General features: G+C 42.5%; 1 protein-coding gene and 1 long non-coding RNA gene across 15 annotated transcripts in view; one reads left to right on the top strand and one right to left on the bottom strand.

Moving 5' to 3' along the window:
• LOC308585957 overlaps positions 1 to 9,942 on the bottom strand; it is a 29,806-nt gene extending 19,864 nt beyond the window's left edge. For all 4 annotated transcript variants that reach the window (XR_014007696.1, XR_014007697.1, XR_014007698.1 and 1 more), the window contains exon 1: positions 9,772 to 9,942. This is a non-coding gene — a long non-coding RNA (uncharacterized lncRNA). The remainder of the gene's footprint in view (positions 1 to 9,771) is intronic.
• SH3PXD2A (SH3 and PX domains 2A) overlaps positions 1 to 13,591 on the top strand; it is a 271,525-nt gene that overhangs the window by 149,098 nt on the left and 108,836 nt on the right. For 10 of the 11 annotated variants that reach the window (XM_081192090.1, XM_081192089.1, XM_081192094.1 and 7 more), the window contains one exon: positions 13,321 to 13,349. In XM_081192090.1, the coding sequence (XP_081048216.1) occupies positions 13,321 to 13,349 (29 nt within the window). Of the gene's footprint in view, positions 1 to 13,180; positions 13,350 to 13,591 lie in introns of those variants that run through there. The other variant, XM_081192085.1, reaches the window with a different exon arrangement.

Here is a 13,591-nt window from a genome sequence, read left to right as displayed (position 1 = left end):
ATGTTATTTATACCATGTTGGCCTTAGGAAGGAAAAAATCATCTTGAATTGATAGGCTCTGGGTGAGCCTGCTGGAGAATTAGTGTCTGCAAAGTTCAGTCTGCCTCATGCTCATCACATACCCATAAATTTCTTTTTATCTGAAGCTCAGCAAACCCATCTGTTTTCTTTAATTTAATCCAGGAGGGGAAAACATTGTTCTGTCATAACTCAGTTTTTCTACTATTATGCATGTTAAAAGACATTTTAATAAGAAAACGTATTTGATATTCATAATGGTTTCTGACATTTTAAATTATATTCTATCTTGTCTTCTGTATTTAAAAATAACAAACATGAAAGTGTGGCTGAGTCATCAGTTGAGCCCAGAAATTAATGAGTAGCAAACATTAATATAGACAGACACAACATCTGGTCGTGACCTGTTATTTGTACAATGAATGAAAAGTAAGAATCCTCTACACTAAGCAAACTCATTCTCTGTTGATCCTTATGTAGCCACAGTGGCACCTTCCATGCACAGGGTAGAGGTAGCAACTGGATTGGGAAAAGCCCAAGGTTTGCAGAAGTGCACAATTAAAAAAAACACACAAAACCTTTACCAAAAAAATCTGAAGAGGAGGGGATTTGGAAGAGAGTCCAGTGAAGATGGAGATGGGCACAGAGCCCTGGCTTGCTGGGGATGGGAGAGATGGAATGGAGTATCTTGGAAGAGGTACGTAAGAATAATTCTGCTGGATCAGGCCAGTGGCCCATCTAGTTCAGCATCCTGCTCTCATAGTGGCCAACGAGATGTCCATGTCCATCAGAGCTTTTCAAACTGTGTGTCACGAAACATTAGTGTGTCTTTTGCAGTGTGTAGGTGTATTGCACAAACGCTCTCCACATTCCTCCCAGGGCTGGAAAAGGGTTCGTTTAACCTCCAGTTTGCTAGTAAAACTGAATTACTGTGTTGCAAAATGATAAAAAAGGTAAAGGGACCCCTGACCATTAGGTCCAGTCGCGGACGACTCTGGGGTTGCGGCGCTCATCTCGCTTTATTGGCCGAGGGAGCCGGCGTACAGCTTCCGGGTCACGTGGCCAGCAATGACTAAGCCGCTTCTGGCGAACCAGAGCAACGCACGGAAATGCCGTTTACCTTCCTTCCTTCCTATTTATCTACTTGCACTTTGACGTGCTTTCGAACTGCTAGGTTGGCAGGAGTGTAAAATGATACATGTCTATAAAAGTGTGTCACCAGCATGAAAATGTTTGGAAAGCTCTGCTGTAGGTTACCACTGGCTGGAACTATGAAGAGAAGCACTCTATGCTGCAATATTTTGTTCCACATCGCACTTCTATTGCAGAACTCATTTTACAGCTTCTGAATATATTGGAGGGGGCAGGAGTGTGTGCAAAGCAAATTGTTAAATGTAACAGTTTTTAAAATTGTTATTGTCCTGCCCTTCCTCCAAGGAGCTCACGGTGGCGTACATCATACATCCTCACACCAGTCTTGTTCAGTTGGTAAGCCTAAGAAAGTGGCTGCCCCAAGGCTAACCAGTGAGCGTCAAGGGAGCAGACATTGGAATCCTGGTTTCCCTGGTCTTAAGTGCAACACTCTGGCCACCAAACCACACTGACTTTCTAGCCTAGCTAAGCTAGGCTGAGTAAGAGTTTGTGGAATGTAGCTATGACTGCATCTAGATAAATATAGCAAAGCCAGCCTTGCGAATAAGCCCACTAATGCTACCAGTCTATGTGAAATTTCACTAGCCCTCTTGCCCAGATCCATGTTAATTTTAAAAGCTCCTTAAAAAGGAAAAGGCAGGGGGAAAACAACCTTTATTCTACAGCCTGATCCTGCGTATGTTTACTTGGAAGAAAGTTCCTCTATATCCAGTGATACTTACAAGCCAATGTGCATAAGATTGCACTGTTGATCTTATGCCCTTAAAACACACTGGTTTATTTTAATTGGTTGCTTTTTCCCCAGAATTAGATAAAGGACTTACCAGTGTTTCCACACAATTTTTAGATCAGCAAATAAGGGATAATCTAATTTCCTTGAAAAATCCAGTCATACACTGCTCAATGTCAACATTGCAAGGCATAGGAGGAGATTGAAGAGCTAATTCCTGAACCCTTCTTTTATTCTTGCAGAATTCTGCAAAACAATTGAACCTCAGGATATTACAGTAGCAGGGCGGTGTGCAATAGTTGCTGCCAAGATAATATAAATCAAGGGGGGTATATAAAGCCCTGTGTAGATGGGCTACAGTGAGAGGATGGTCCCTTCTGATTCCCAAGAGAGGAGTTGCTGCTGCTGCTGCTGCTGCTGCTGCTGCTGCTGCTGCTGCTGCTTTGTCTGGGCTGCTTTTCTCCCAAAGGGGCTCAAGGTCCCCATGGGAAGAAAACCACAGCAAACCACAGTTTGAGGGTTCAGGTCTGACATGCTTGTACCAAATTTAAAATTGCTGACTTTACAGAAAGTCAGGGCAACATCCAAAGTTGCTTTAAAGATTGCTGGACTGTAGGAAGAGATTTTCTCCAATAGGTGGAGTATCTGCTTCAGGTTTGTTTTATGATGGCACATTCACAGCTGAGCTGGCCTCCCAACAGATGAAGTGGGAAGAGAGGAAGAGCGATTGTGCTGTGTTTATTGTGGAAACATGCCACGTTTTAGTAGATTTACAAGCAGCTCATTGGAGTTCCTGATTGCTCTGCAGTTTTGCTTTCAGTCCGTTATTCTTGCTGATATGTTGCTGGTATATATCTCACTGAGACTGCAAAAGATTCTTTCGGAGACATGACGTGGGCCAAAGCACGGAAGATAGAAACCAGCTGTTGGGCAGCATTTCTTCCAGCGGCTTGAGGAATTCCAGCAGGCTGCAAGAGTCTGATTGGGGATTGCCATATACTGGCTGCCTTTGCAGCTATGTTGGTCAACGCTGGCTGAAGTGAGGTTTTCATGGCAGTGATTTTTGTGCTGACATTAATTTGTGATCGTTGAATTTGTAATTCAGGATGACACTGTTCTCCCTAAATGGGGAAATTAGCAGGATAGGATCTTGCTCCTTTCCAGATAAGTCACAGTCCTATTTTCAAGAGAAGGGATCCTTATATTTAAGCTCCACACAAGTACTCCTTTCTGTGCAGTATCTTGAAATATTTTTAATCCCCCCCCATCTTAAGAATCCCGTTCCATGTTTAGTTTTTACTCCCACAATTGGATCTTGCATCTCTAAGCTTCCCTGCCTTGAATATGTCTTGTTTCTGGTCAGGTTTAACCCCACCCCCTACCCCGGTTTTCAATGTCTTAGATATAAGACAATAGAAAATCACTGGCCCTGTTGGGGCATCATGCTAAGCCATAGTTTATATCCTGCTGCAGCTGTGAGATTGGCCAGGAGTGATGCAGCATCCCAAGTGCTCTTTCTAAGCAGTGTGTGGGGAGCTGCCTGGTAAGCCTGGTCCTGATTTCTGAGGATTGGGTCCTCGCTGTTGGCTTTCCTTTTGCCAGCAGAACTTATGCTGGGCTGCCAGGTCACTTGACAAGCTGAATGGGCTTCAGATCCAGTGTAAGCCTCTCCCTCCCAGTGTTCCCACCCTCATTACCTCCCCAGAATGCCCCCTTTTCAGGGCTTGCATCAGTTTAAGATCCACTGTGCTTGGCTGAGCCAACTAAGCCTGGATGAGGTACTGAAGCCAGTATGTCTTCAGCTGAGCCAAGGTTGGAGACTTACGCTGGTGTAGCTCAGTAGAACCAGGAACCAGCCAGCTGAGCTGAAGATCCACCACATCCTAAGCCATTCAGTGGATCTGGGCTCAGGGTTGCACCCTTTAGTGATGCTGAAAATGTTGCAAAAAAATAAATGAAATGGTTGAGCATTTTTAATAGTAGCTTTTTGTGTAATGGCAAGGAAAAACCTGACACAGAAACAGACAGATTTTGCATTATGATAAAAGAAAGAAAATACATAAATTATGTGCATTGTCCACATGGCTGAAAAGCAGTCCAGTCCAGGGCAGAGCAGATGCCTTGCTCATGTCATGGAAACATCATCCCTACATTGTGGTTAATGGGCAACCACAGTCAACTTCTTAGTCAGGAGTTGTGACTGGACACTTTTCTGGATATGGTTCCTTACTTCAAATTATAGGGACAAGAATCTGCCATGCACTGAGTCAGACCATTGGTCCATCGAGCTCAGTATTGTCTCCACTGACTGGCAGTGGATTTCTGAGATTTCAGGTCTCTCTTGAAGTTGAGACCTTGTGCAATTAAAACAGCTTCTCTAACCCCTGAGTTATGGACCTTAATCTCAGCAGATACGTGAAAGACTTGTGGACAAGGCTTTTAGTTGTTTTTCTTTACACCTTCCACCTCCTGTTTTCGCAGGCCAACCAGCATAAAAGGTATAATTGTCTTCTCATCTCTATAAAATCTTTGGGCTGCATTGTTTTCCTCCCCCAGTAATTTACAAAGCAAACTATTGTTGTGTTCTTGAAGGAAGCATGGAAAATATGCCACTAAAAGCAACTCAGTCCGAGAGAAACTGTTTTCAGACCTTCAAGAATGAGAAACACAAGGGGAGAGCTGCATGATGAACATGATTTCTTCCATAACATAAAGACTCCAAACTCAGCTATTTCCCTGGAGGCAGCAGCTGCCCTTTTATTCCTTGCAGAGGAGAATCTATGCAAACATAGAATCAACACAAGCATGCAACAGATCCATAATGTGAAGTCATTCCAGGGTGCCAGATGTCCCTGACTCACACATCGTGGTTTGGGGCTCCTAAGTGGGTTGTTCAGACCTAGTGGCTGGATGGATTGCTAGGCTATGGTATTGTTATCAGCGTACCTAAGAGAAGCGGAATCTGATTCATCTTTTGTCAGGTCACGGCCAAGCTCCATGAGAGCCTGCAGTTGTGGGGGGCGGGGGGAAGGATTCTGTCTCAAGCAGACCTGGTTCCACAGACCCAGAGGTAAACCAGTTGCTTGAAAACAGGCTGGTGTTCGGATGCAAGGTTATGTTTAGGTGAGGCTGTCTTTATAGCTGCTTGATGAGAAGAGTTTGCATGAGGTAATCTTAACGTGACAGGGTGGGGGTGGGGGGTAGGCTAGATGGTGTCCTCAAACCCACAGAGCCTAATTTGCCTGGCTTGCTGAGAGACTAGAGAGCTAGTGGCACAAGAGGTAGGGTGCTGAAAGATGGTTGCTGGAAGTCCTCGTGGCCTCATTGGCTTTCTTTGGCTTGCTTCCTATGTTTCTCTGCAACGGAGTTGTTGCTTAGAGGGCAGAGCTTTCCGTCTGTGAAGCAACTCCTATGTGGTTTGGACTGATGTGAACCAAACCAGCAACTCTCATCTTTTTCAGGGGGTTTTCCTTGGGGTTACAAACGCCAGGAGTATGATTGAGCACTGATTGAACACACTTTGAAAACAGCTTTAACCGCATGGGAGCTGCTTGCCACAGATGACTGCCCATGAAGTTTGCCTTTTAAGCAATACCAGTGTAAAATGTGTTGTGAGCCTCTTTGGCACACTCAGATCTCAAGATATGTTAGTTATGAGAGTATTAAAAAATGCATGTGTTTTTTTATTTCCAATATTATGCATTATTATTCATTTTTAATTCTTCATCACTCCTCCTTTTTAAAAATTGCGGTGAGTAAGGCATGAGGGTGGTTACAGCTGGTAAATTTTCTAAAGATTATGCTTACCCCTTTTAGGCCATGCAGACAACAGGTTGGTTTAGATGGCATGGTAGGCCAAACTTTGGTTTAGCAAAACTGTGTGAACATGTGGGCTGCTGGAGATGAGCTCACAGCCACTTGGCTCCTCCCTGGTTCTATTTACTGTCATTCTCCTTGAACTAAACCAAGGCTTGGCTTAGCATCTTGGTGGAACAGGGAATCGTGGTTAAGCTCTCACCTCTCTTACCACAAGCTGGAGCGAAGAACAAATCTTCTCACGGTCCTACTAAGTTAGATCTACTGTGTAGAGCAAACTAGTTCAGTAAGTATGCCAAGATCCCGTTCATCCTTATGAATAAGGGTCCACCACTCTTCTGCACCCTTGAGTGACTCTCCGTAAGAAACAGAAATGTAAAATGATAGGAGGAACTGGGAGGATAAGACTTATTGCCACAACAGCTGCACAACAACCACAGAGATTTGTGTCTTCAGGTAGAGCCATTTGGAAACTTGAAGTGCGCACAGGATCTAATGTGGTCTTTGAGGAAGGAAATAAAGTGCTTTCCCATTTTAATAGAAAAATATCAATACCAGTTGGAAAAGAGGGGCAGTACTTAACCAGAAGCACAAATGCAGCATCATTATGTTGATGACAATGAGAAGAACCAATTCCCCCCCCCCTTTCTGGTTGTCAGTGACACCCATCTGTTGGCTCTGCTTTTCTACAAATTGCCTGTGTTGTTTACATTGCAAATGGATTGAAGCAAGAAGTGTTGTAAAGCCATATGTGTGAAAATGCCCTGAATTGTCTTTGTGTCAGGCTGAACAAAGATTGAGGTTAATCCTTACCTATCCAGACAATAAAGCCACAGGCCTGTGTTTGATGTCCGGTTACAGTTACTACAGCCAGGGCTCTAATCCAGTGTTTTACTCCTGGGACTCATTCAGAAGAGGAACCATGAAGGTGCTTTGAGTAACAAGTGAAGTGTGCACATGTATGCACTCCTCATTGTAAGCAATTGCCTGTCAAATTGAAAACCACTAAGGCCATTAAGTGAGGGCCATTTGCTATGTGGTGAAAAGCAGAGTCAGGGAGGTTGAATGGAGAAGTGTCCCCCTCCCCCATTTCACCAAACAGGAGGAAATAAAGCAATGACAAGGCAGCAGGCCCTGCTGTATATCTCATCCATTAGAGGTGTCTGGCAAGAATCCTGTTTCACAATTAGATAAAAGCTTTTCCATTCTAAATCACTGTCCAGAAGACAGTTTGGAGCCTAAAATGCTGAATCGAATGCACAGGGGAAGCCAAGATCCCGCTCTGGATGCTGGTAATTTATATGCATTATAAGCATTTACACAGAAGAATGTAGGCTCCTACTCAATGATGTGTTGGTTTTTGTTTTTAATTTAACTGGTTTTCCCCGCAGTTACTTTGCGATTTCTTTGACTCATTTGACATGATCATATGGTGTTTCTATTGCCTATAGTGTGTCCTGCACTGCTTCAGGCTGCAGGGTGATGCAAGCATGACAGGGAGAAGGGTTCTAAATTAGCTTTCTCCCTTAGGCACTAATTTTTTACATGCAGGAAATGTTCTCTGTTTGACTTATTTTGTGGCATTAAGGGTTTTTAATGTAAACTGTATACGTGTTAGAACTATCTGGTATCATGTTCAACTAATCATAGTTTGTTGTTACATTCAACAAGACAAACTGAGGTAAGTTTCAACTATGGTTTATTGAAATAAGCCAGGATCAATGAGAAATTCTGATTATTGTAAAGGTGAAAGTTCCTGGTTGGCTGTGCCAGAGGAGGAGAGAGAAGGGGGTGTCGCGTGCAAAGACTAGCTCAGCTCATTCCTTGAGTGCCAGCCTATGATTTAGTGTTACATCTGAACCAAGACTCGTGTCCCAGTCTTTTGGTTTTCTGAACAAGGCAACTGTGTCTCCCAGTGGATATTGAGCTCTCTTCTTTAGTTAAATTTCAGTTTTGGGGGAATTTAAGAGTCTGTTGTTTCTAATCCAAGAAGCAAAGGAGAGAATCAATCAATGCATGATTTATCATTGTAGTTCATAGTTATGCTTATGGAGAAAGATGCAAGCTTTCAGTCTTATGGATCTAGCAGCTTTAGAACAGCATAGAGCGGTCATGTATGAGCAAGAGCAGGAGTGGGCCTAAGGTAGATCTCATGATGATTTGCAGTAGATGGGTAAGGATTTTTGATATGCAAAATGATCCCCTCCTACCACCACCCTAAATCATATTGCTGAAATGCAGAAAGCTTGGGATACCAGAAGTGGACTGTTGCATGGAAGGGCACTCAGAATAAATTTCTGGCTTCAGAATTCTTTCATTCGGTGTATGTCATTTGTACCAGGCTCTGGTTGGTGGATCTTTGGCTGCTAGTAAAAAATAATAATAATAAAAAAAATCAAAGCAGCTCCTACAAATCTGAAGTCTACCACCACTGGGCAAGAGTACTCTATTCCTAACCAAGACACATATGGGACATGGGGACTTTATATCTATGGAAATAACAGGTGAAATATATTGAATATAAAGTAGCTTCTTAGTGCTAAGAGAGTCACATCTCCAGGAAAGCTGCTAGCAAAATGCAGGTGGCATTTTTTGTTCAGAAAGTTAGAAAGATGTCCATTTGAAAAGGTGTTTTCTCAGATGGATATGCATAAAAAGTGAAGTGCCTGATAGCCATCTCATAGAATTACTGCCAAATAGGTTATGGGAGGCGTCTGGTATAAGCTTAACACATACTGGAGCATGCCATCATATGTCCTGACATGCTTAATACTTATGAGAGCTGGTCTGGATTGCATCTTATAGCCTGACAGAACTATGAACACAAAGCCTTTTATGCAAAAGCTGTATGAAAGCTGGTAGTGCCCGACCTCTAGGAAGTCTGTTCTGGTGTTTTCCCCACAACTGTATGTAGTTTTATAGGATCTATTTTGATGTGCATGAACTCTGCTTTTAGTCATGTTGGATAAGGAGTTGTCTTTGTGTTTCCTTTTGTAACTGCAAATAGAATATGACCAGGAAGCACGTGTTAAATTAAATCAGGCAACAACTTATATAAAGAAATGATAGAGTGCCAACACTACAGCTTCTTTCTGGAGTAGTTTAGCTCAGAAAAATGAGCAGCAAAAGCACAAGATGAAAGGGACATCGCTAATACTAACAGTATACCAAGAGAGAGACTGTATGACTGTTGAGAAGAAAAATGGAGACTGTAAAGCTTGACAATTGGCTTCATTTCTCTCTCACCCACATCTTGTAGGATATAGGTTAATCCCAGTAATTATGTATTGCAAAAAATCATTGTGCCATTTCAGAGGGAAATGGGCCCCTGGTGTTATAGTGCTAGGAAACCTGATAAATCAAGACTGCCTTTGAAATTATGAATAAGGGACCTTAACTAATCAAAAACCACAAAAATATTAATCATCCCAGAGCATGTGTGTGAGTGGGTTTAGGACTCAGCACTAAAAAGGCAGCTATTTTAGAACCACAATTCTATTTTTTCATCATGAAAGTGATCTAAAAATCTACAGCTAGTGCTGGTCAAGGTTTTTGACTACTGCTGGCCCAAGACATTTTACTACCAGAAGTGGTACCCAAGTGTGCACACCCTCCTACCAGTGAGGACTAACGGTTTAAAAAGTCTGGCTACAGCATTCAAACACTGATTCCTGCTTTGATCTAGGGATGGTTGAGAATCCCCCCCCCCCAGTTCATATTTGAAGCAAAGGCTACCAAATTCATACTTTCTGAAACAACACAAGGAATGAAACAGTGCCATGCTTCCAAATTCTCACTTCTCCAAATTTTGCAATGCAGTTCTCCTGCCAAAAATGTTTACCAAAAAAATCCATATTTTGAGGTAAAGTGATCAAAGAAATGCATAGCACCTATGCAGTCAATGGGTGTGAAGCAAGCTTAAACTTGTAGTGCAATGTCATTAATCTATGAAACCCCAGCTATGTTAAAAGCATTTAAATGATTTATGCAATGAGCATTATTTTGCAGCTTGCAGACATTTCTACTATGAATATTTCAAAATAATAATGACTCACCTTTGTGTTGTTCCTCACTGTGTTTTTTAAACTTCTCCAGTTCTGTTTGACATTATTTACATTCTATAAAAAGATACCCTCAATGAAAACTTCACAATGGGAGAAAATTAAATTTGGTCTGATGCAAGATGTATCTCAAAGACTGGACTGCAGGCGGTCCAGGCTGCTTTATGGGGCAGGTCCTTTGTGAGGTAAATATTCTGTCTCTTGTGCAAAAGTTCACAAATTGAAGGGATAAACAAGGCAAAGCAGAACCAGATGGGGGATATGATTCTTAAGCAATATCTATTTTGTCCTTTAACTTTCCAGGAAAAAGCCAGCAATAAACATCAGTGTTGCATATCCCAGTCTGGATGACCTTTTCTGGGGAAGGTCATGTGGTTTTAATTGATTGTTCCTGCCCCCTGAAGCCTCCTGTTTTGTTATTCCATAGTCACTGCTTTCCCCATGAGGCATAGGTCTTTTCCTGGTGCTGCACTGCCATATATTATATCCTAATGCACTGATGAACTCATCAAACTCAAGGTTCATCTTTCATCAGGGAAAGTTGGATAATTTCAAAGGCAAAACATTCAGGACAAAAAAGTAGCTTCACACACATATATTACCCCATTCAGTGGATTTGCATGTCATCCTCCTGACTCCATCACCAATTATTCATTCATTTTGTGCCTGTTTGGACCCTTCTTTATGCCCTTTTTTTTGGGTCCTTGTGAATTTCTTTCCCCTTGTTCCTGGCCCTGATGGTTGTCCTTTCTGTAACTCTGATTTTACCAGGCTAAGGAAGAGAGCAGTGACAGGAGCAAGGACAAACAGCATCAGCTTCCACTTACTTATCTTTCCCTTTCCCTCTAACTCATAGTATGGATTCGGTCCAGAGAAAGAGGGTAAGCAAATAGGGAGTGGTAACAGCAGGAAGGAGGAGAATACATCCTGCCCAAAGATGGCACTGATAGATGAAGGATAGAATTAGGCCACATTCACACTGTACAATGGTACCTCGGGTTAAGAACTTAATACATTCTGGAGGTCCGTTCTTAACCTAAAACTGTTCTTAACCTGAGGTACCACTTTAGCTAATGGGGCTTCCCGCTGCCACTGTGCCGCCACCACATGATTTCTGTTCTCATCCTGAAGCAAAGTTCTTAACCCGAGGTACTATTTCTGGGTTAGCGGAGTCTGTAACCTGAAGCGTCTGTAACCTGAGGTACCACTGTACATTTAAAGTATAGTGATACCACTTTAAACAATCACTGCTTCCCCCAAAGAATTCTGGGAGCTGTAGTTTGTTAAGGGTGCTAAGAGTTGTTAAGGGCAATGTATTCTCCTCACAGAGCTACAATTTCAGAGTGACTTGACAATCTATTTGCAGGGAACTGTAAATTGTCTAAAGTAGCATCGTAGTGGTTTAAATGTGTGGTGTGAATGTGGTAGTTCTCTGAAATGGGCCAACCATCAGTACTGATGGGCTGCCAGCGTGGTGAAAGAAAGAAAGAAGGTCTCTGGAACTGGGATGTGGCAAGTCCCTCATTGTGCAAATATACAATGGTACCTTGGAAATCGAACGGAATCCATTCGGGAAATCCGTTCGACTTCCAAAACGTTCGGAAACCAAGGTGCAGTTTCCGACTGGAAGCCGTGGAAGCCCCACCGGACATTCAGTTTCCAAAGAACGTTCGCAAATTGGAATGCTCACTTCTGGTTTTGTGGCGTTTAGGAGCCAAAATGGACGAATACCAAGGCATTTGGGATCCAAGGTATGACTGTATTGGGATTGCAAGCTGAGAAGCGCTTATGCCATACGTAATGGGTATAGGTCCATTGAAGAATGGGAAGTCTTCCTGAGTAAACATGTGTAGAACTAGGCTGTAGCTTCTTCTAATACCATCACAGTATTGCTTCAAGTCTGTGCAGCCCCTTCTCCTCAACACAGGGCCCTTCTTTCTGTCTACTCTGCTTGAACAGAGAGAATTTCAGAAATTTTGGCCTTCCTCAAGCCCTGTTTTTGCTGGAGGCAAGGAATTTTGGGCTCTTGTACTTAATATACCATCACAATGAGAGGCATTCTAAGTCTATGGAAAAAGTTGACCCAGATTGTGAAGGAACAGATTCATGTTGAAGAGGGCTCCACAATGCAACGATTTAGCTTAGTAAATGAATAGGATACTAATTACTTTTATTTCATTGGTTTATTTGTCTCGTGAAAGAGGGAAAGGGGTCAGAATGCTAGAAACATTACAAACGTCTCAATTTTAACAATTTCAGAGCTCCAGAAGGAAGGGGATAAGTAGTCAGGGTTGTGTCCCCAAAGAGAAGCATTGGTACCACTGGGTATTCTGCTCACAGTATTGTTTACACCCATACATTGTATTCTATTCTCTCTTCAGTTCCCCCCAATCACCTATGAATGGTCAGTAGCTTCAAGAGGTGGGGAACAGGTTCTTAATCATTATTTAAATGCTTTAACCAATTTCCTATTTGTATGTTTTCATGAAATGCCTTTATTGTCATTTATGACTTTGGAGAGCTGCTTCACTTAAAGTAGAGGTGGGGAACCTGTGGCCTTCCAGATGTTGAACTCCAACTTCCATAATCCTGACTGTTGGCCATTCTGGCTGGGGCTACTAGAAGTTGGGAGTCCAGCAGCATCTGGGGAACACCAGGTTGTTATTCATTTCTAATAGGGAAAAGATTGTACTAATATATGGGCAATTTATTGAAATGGCTATTGGAAAATGTGCATTTTCTCATGTTTAAGGCTGAAATCCTATGCACACCTACTTGAGAGTTAGTTCCCATTGAACTTATTGGAATTTACTTCTAAGTAAGCATGCATATGATTGTGGTGATGGTGGGAAAATCCCGCTTTTGGAAATGCAAGAGCTTCTCCTTTAACAGCTATCTATGTGAATGTACAAGTTAATAAAATATTTTCTAGAAATAAAGAAACCTTGTCAGCCCCATAATCAAAAGAACCAGTCAAAGTGAGAAAACAACATTTATTCTCCTTATGTGAAAGAAGCCAGGCATTTCTACTCTTCTTTTGCACAGACAAGTGTTAGGCAGAGATAACTAGAAGAAGCTGCAGGGGTATGCAGATGGCAAACTGCTTTTTTGAAACCATAGTACTGCAAGCGTCACACAGTATCGCTTAATGAAGCAAATGCGGTAACCTTGCAAGGAGTAGCCAGCATGCTTGTGCCTCTGCGCTGGATGAAAACGATAAAGGGTTAAGCCAGTAACAGCTCTATCTGAAGCTTGATTTAAAGAAGGGAGAATTGATATGCTCTCCCCCTCCCTTGAGTGGATGGTCGGCTCTTTCTAGTGGATCACATGGGCTTGTTAGGCTCTGCTGCAGAAGCACCAGCTGCTGCTGATCAAGGGAGGGTGCATCACCGGCTGGGTGTGTGTGTCAATGCCTTGTGGTCCCAGGCTCCAGTTTAAAAGAGGGGGAGCCCACAACGTGCTTCTGAGCAAGTGGGCTCTACCTTTTTTCTCCCCTGTGCTTCAAGACCTAACCATGTCTATCTGTTGTTGCCTTTTTTTCAGGGATTATGGATCCTCAAAAAGGAAATCAGGTAAGAAACCATGCTTGTTCCATATGTAGCATCATGTCTACAAAGCTCAAAATGTTTCTTAACAATTGCTCTTTAATTGCCTGCTGTGTGAAATGTTGGGGGTGTTTAATGGATTTCATTTAGCAGGAAAGGGAGCATTTAAAATATTTAGTAACTGAGTAGGCAAAATGTTCCTTGCACATTTTTGCTGTTGTATATTTCAGCAGAAAATGTGCCTCTCCCTGCCCTCTCTAGTGGATGGG

This window comes from Podarcis bocagei, assembly GCF_964188305.1.
Source record: "Podarcis bocagei genome assembly, chromosome: 4".
Taxonomy (NCBI): Eukaryota; Metazoa; Chordata; class Lepidosauria; order Squamata; family Lacertidae; genus Podarcis; species Podarcis bocagei.
The sequence above is the reverse complement of the archived record's forward strand: the minus strand, read 5'-3'. Positions and strand labels throughout refer to the sequence as shown.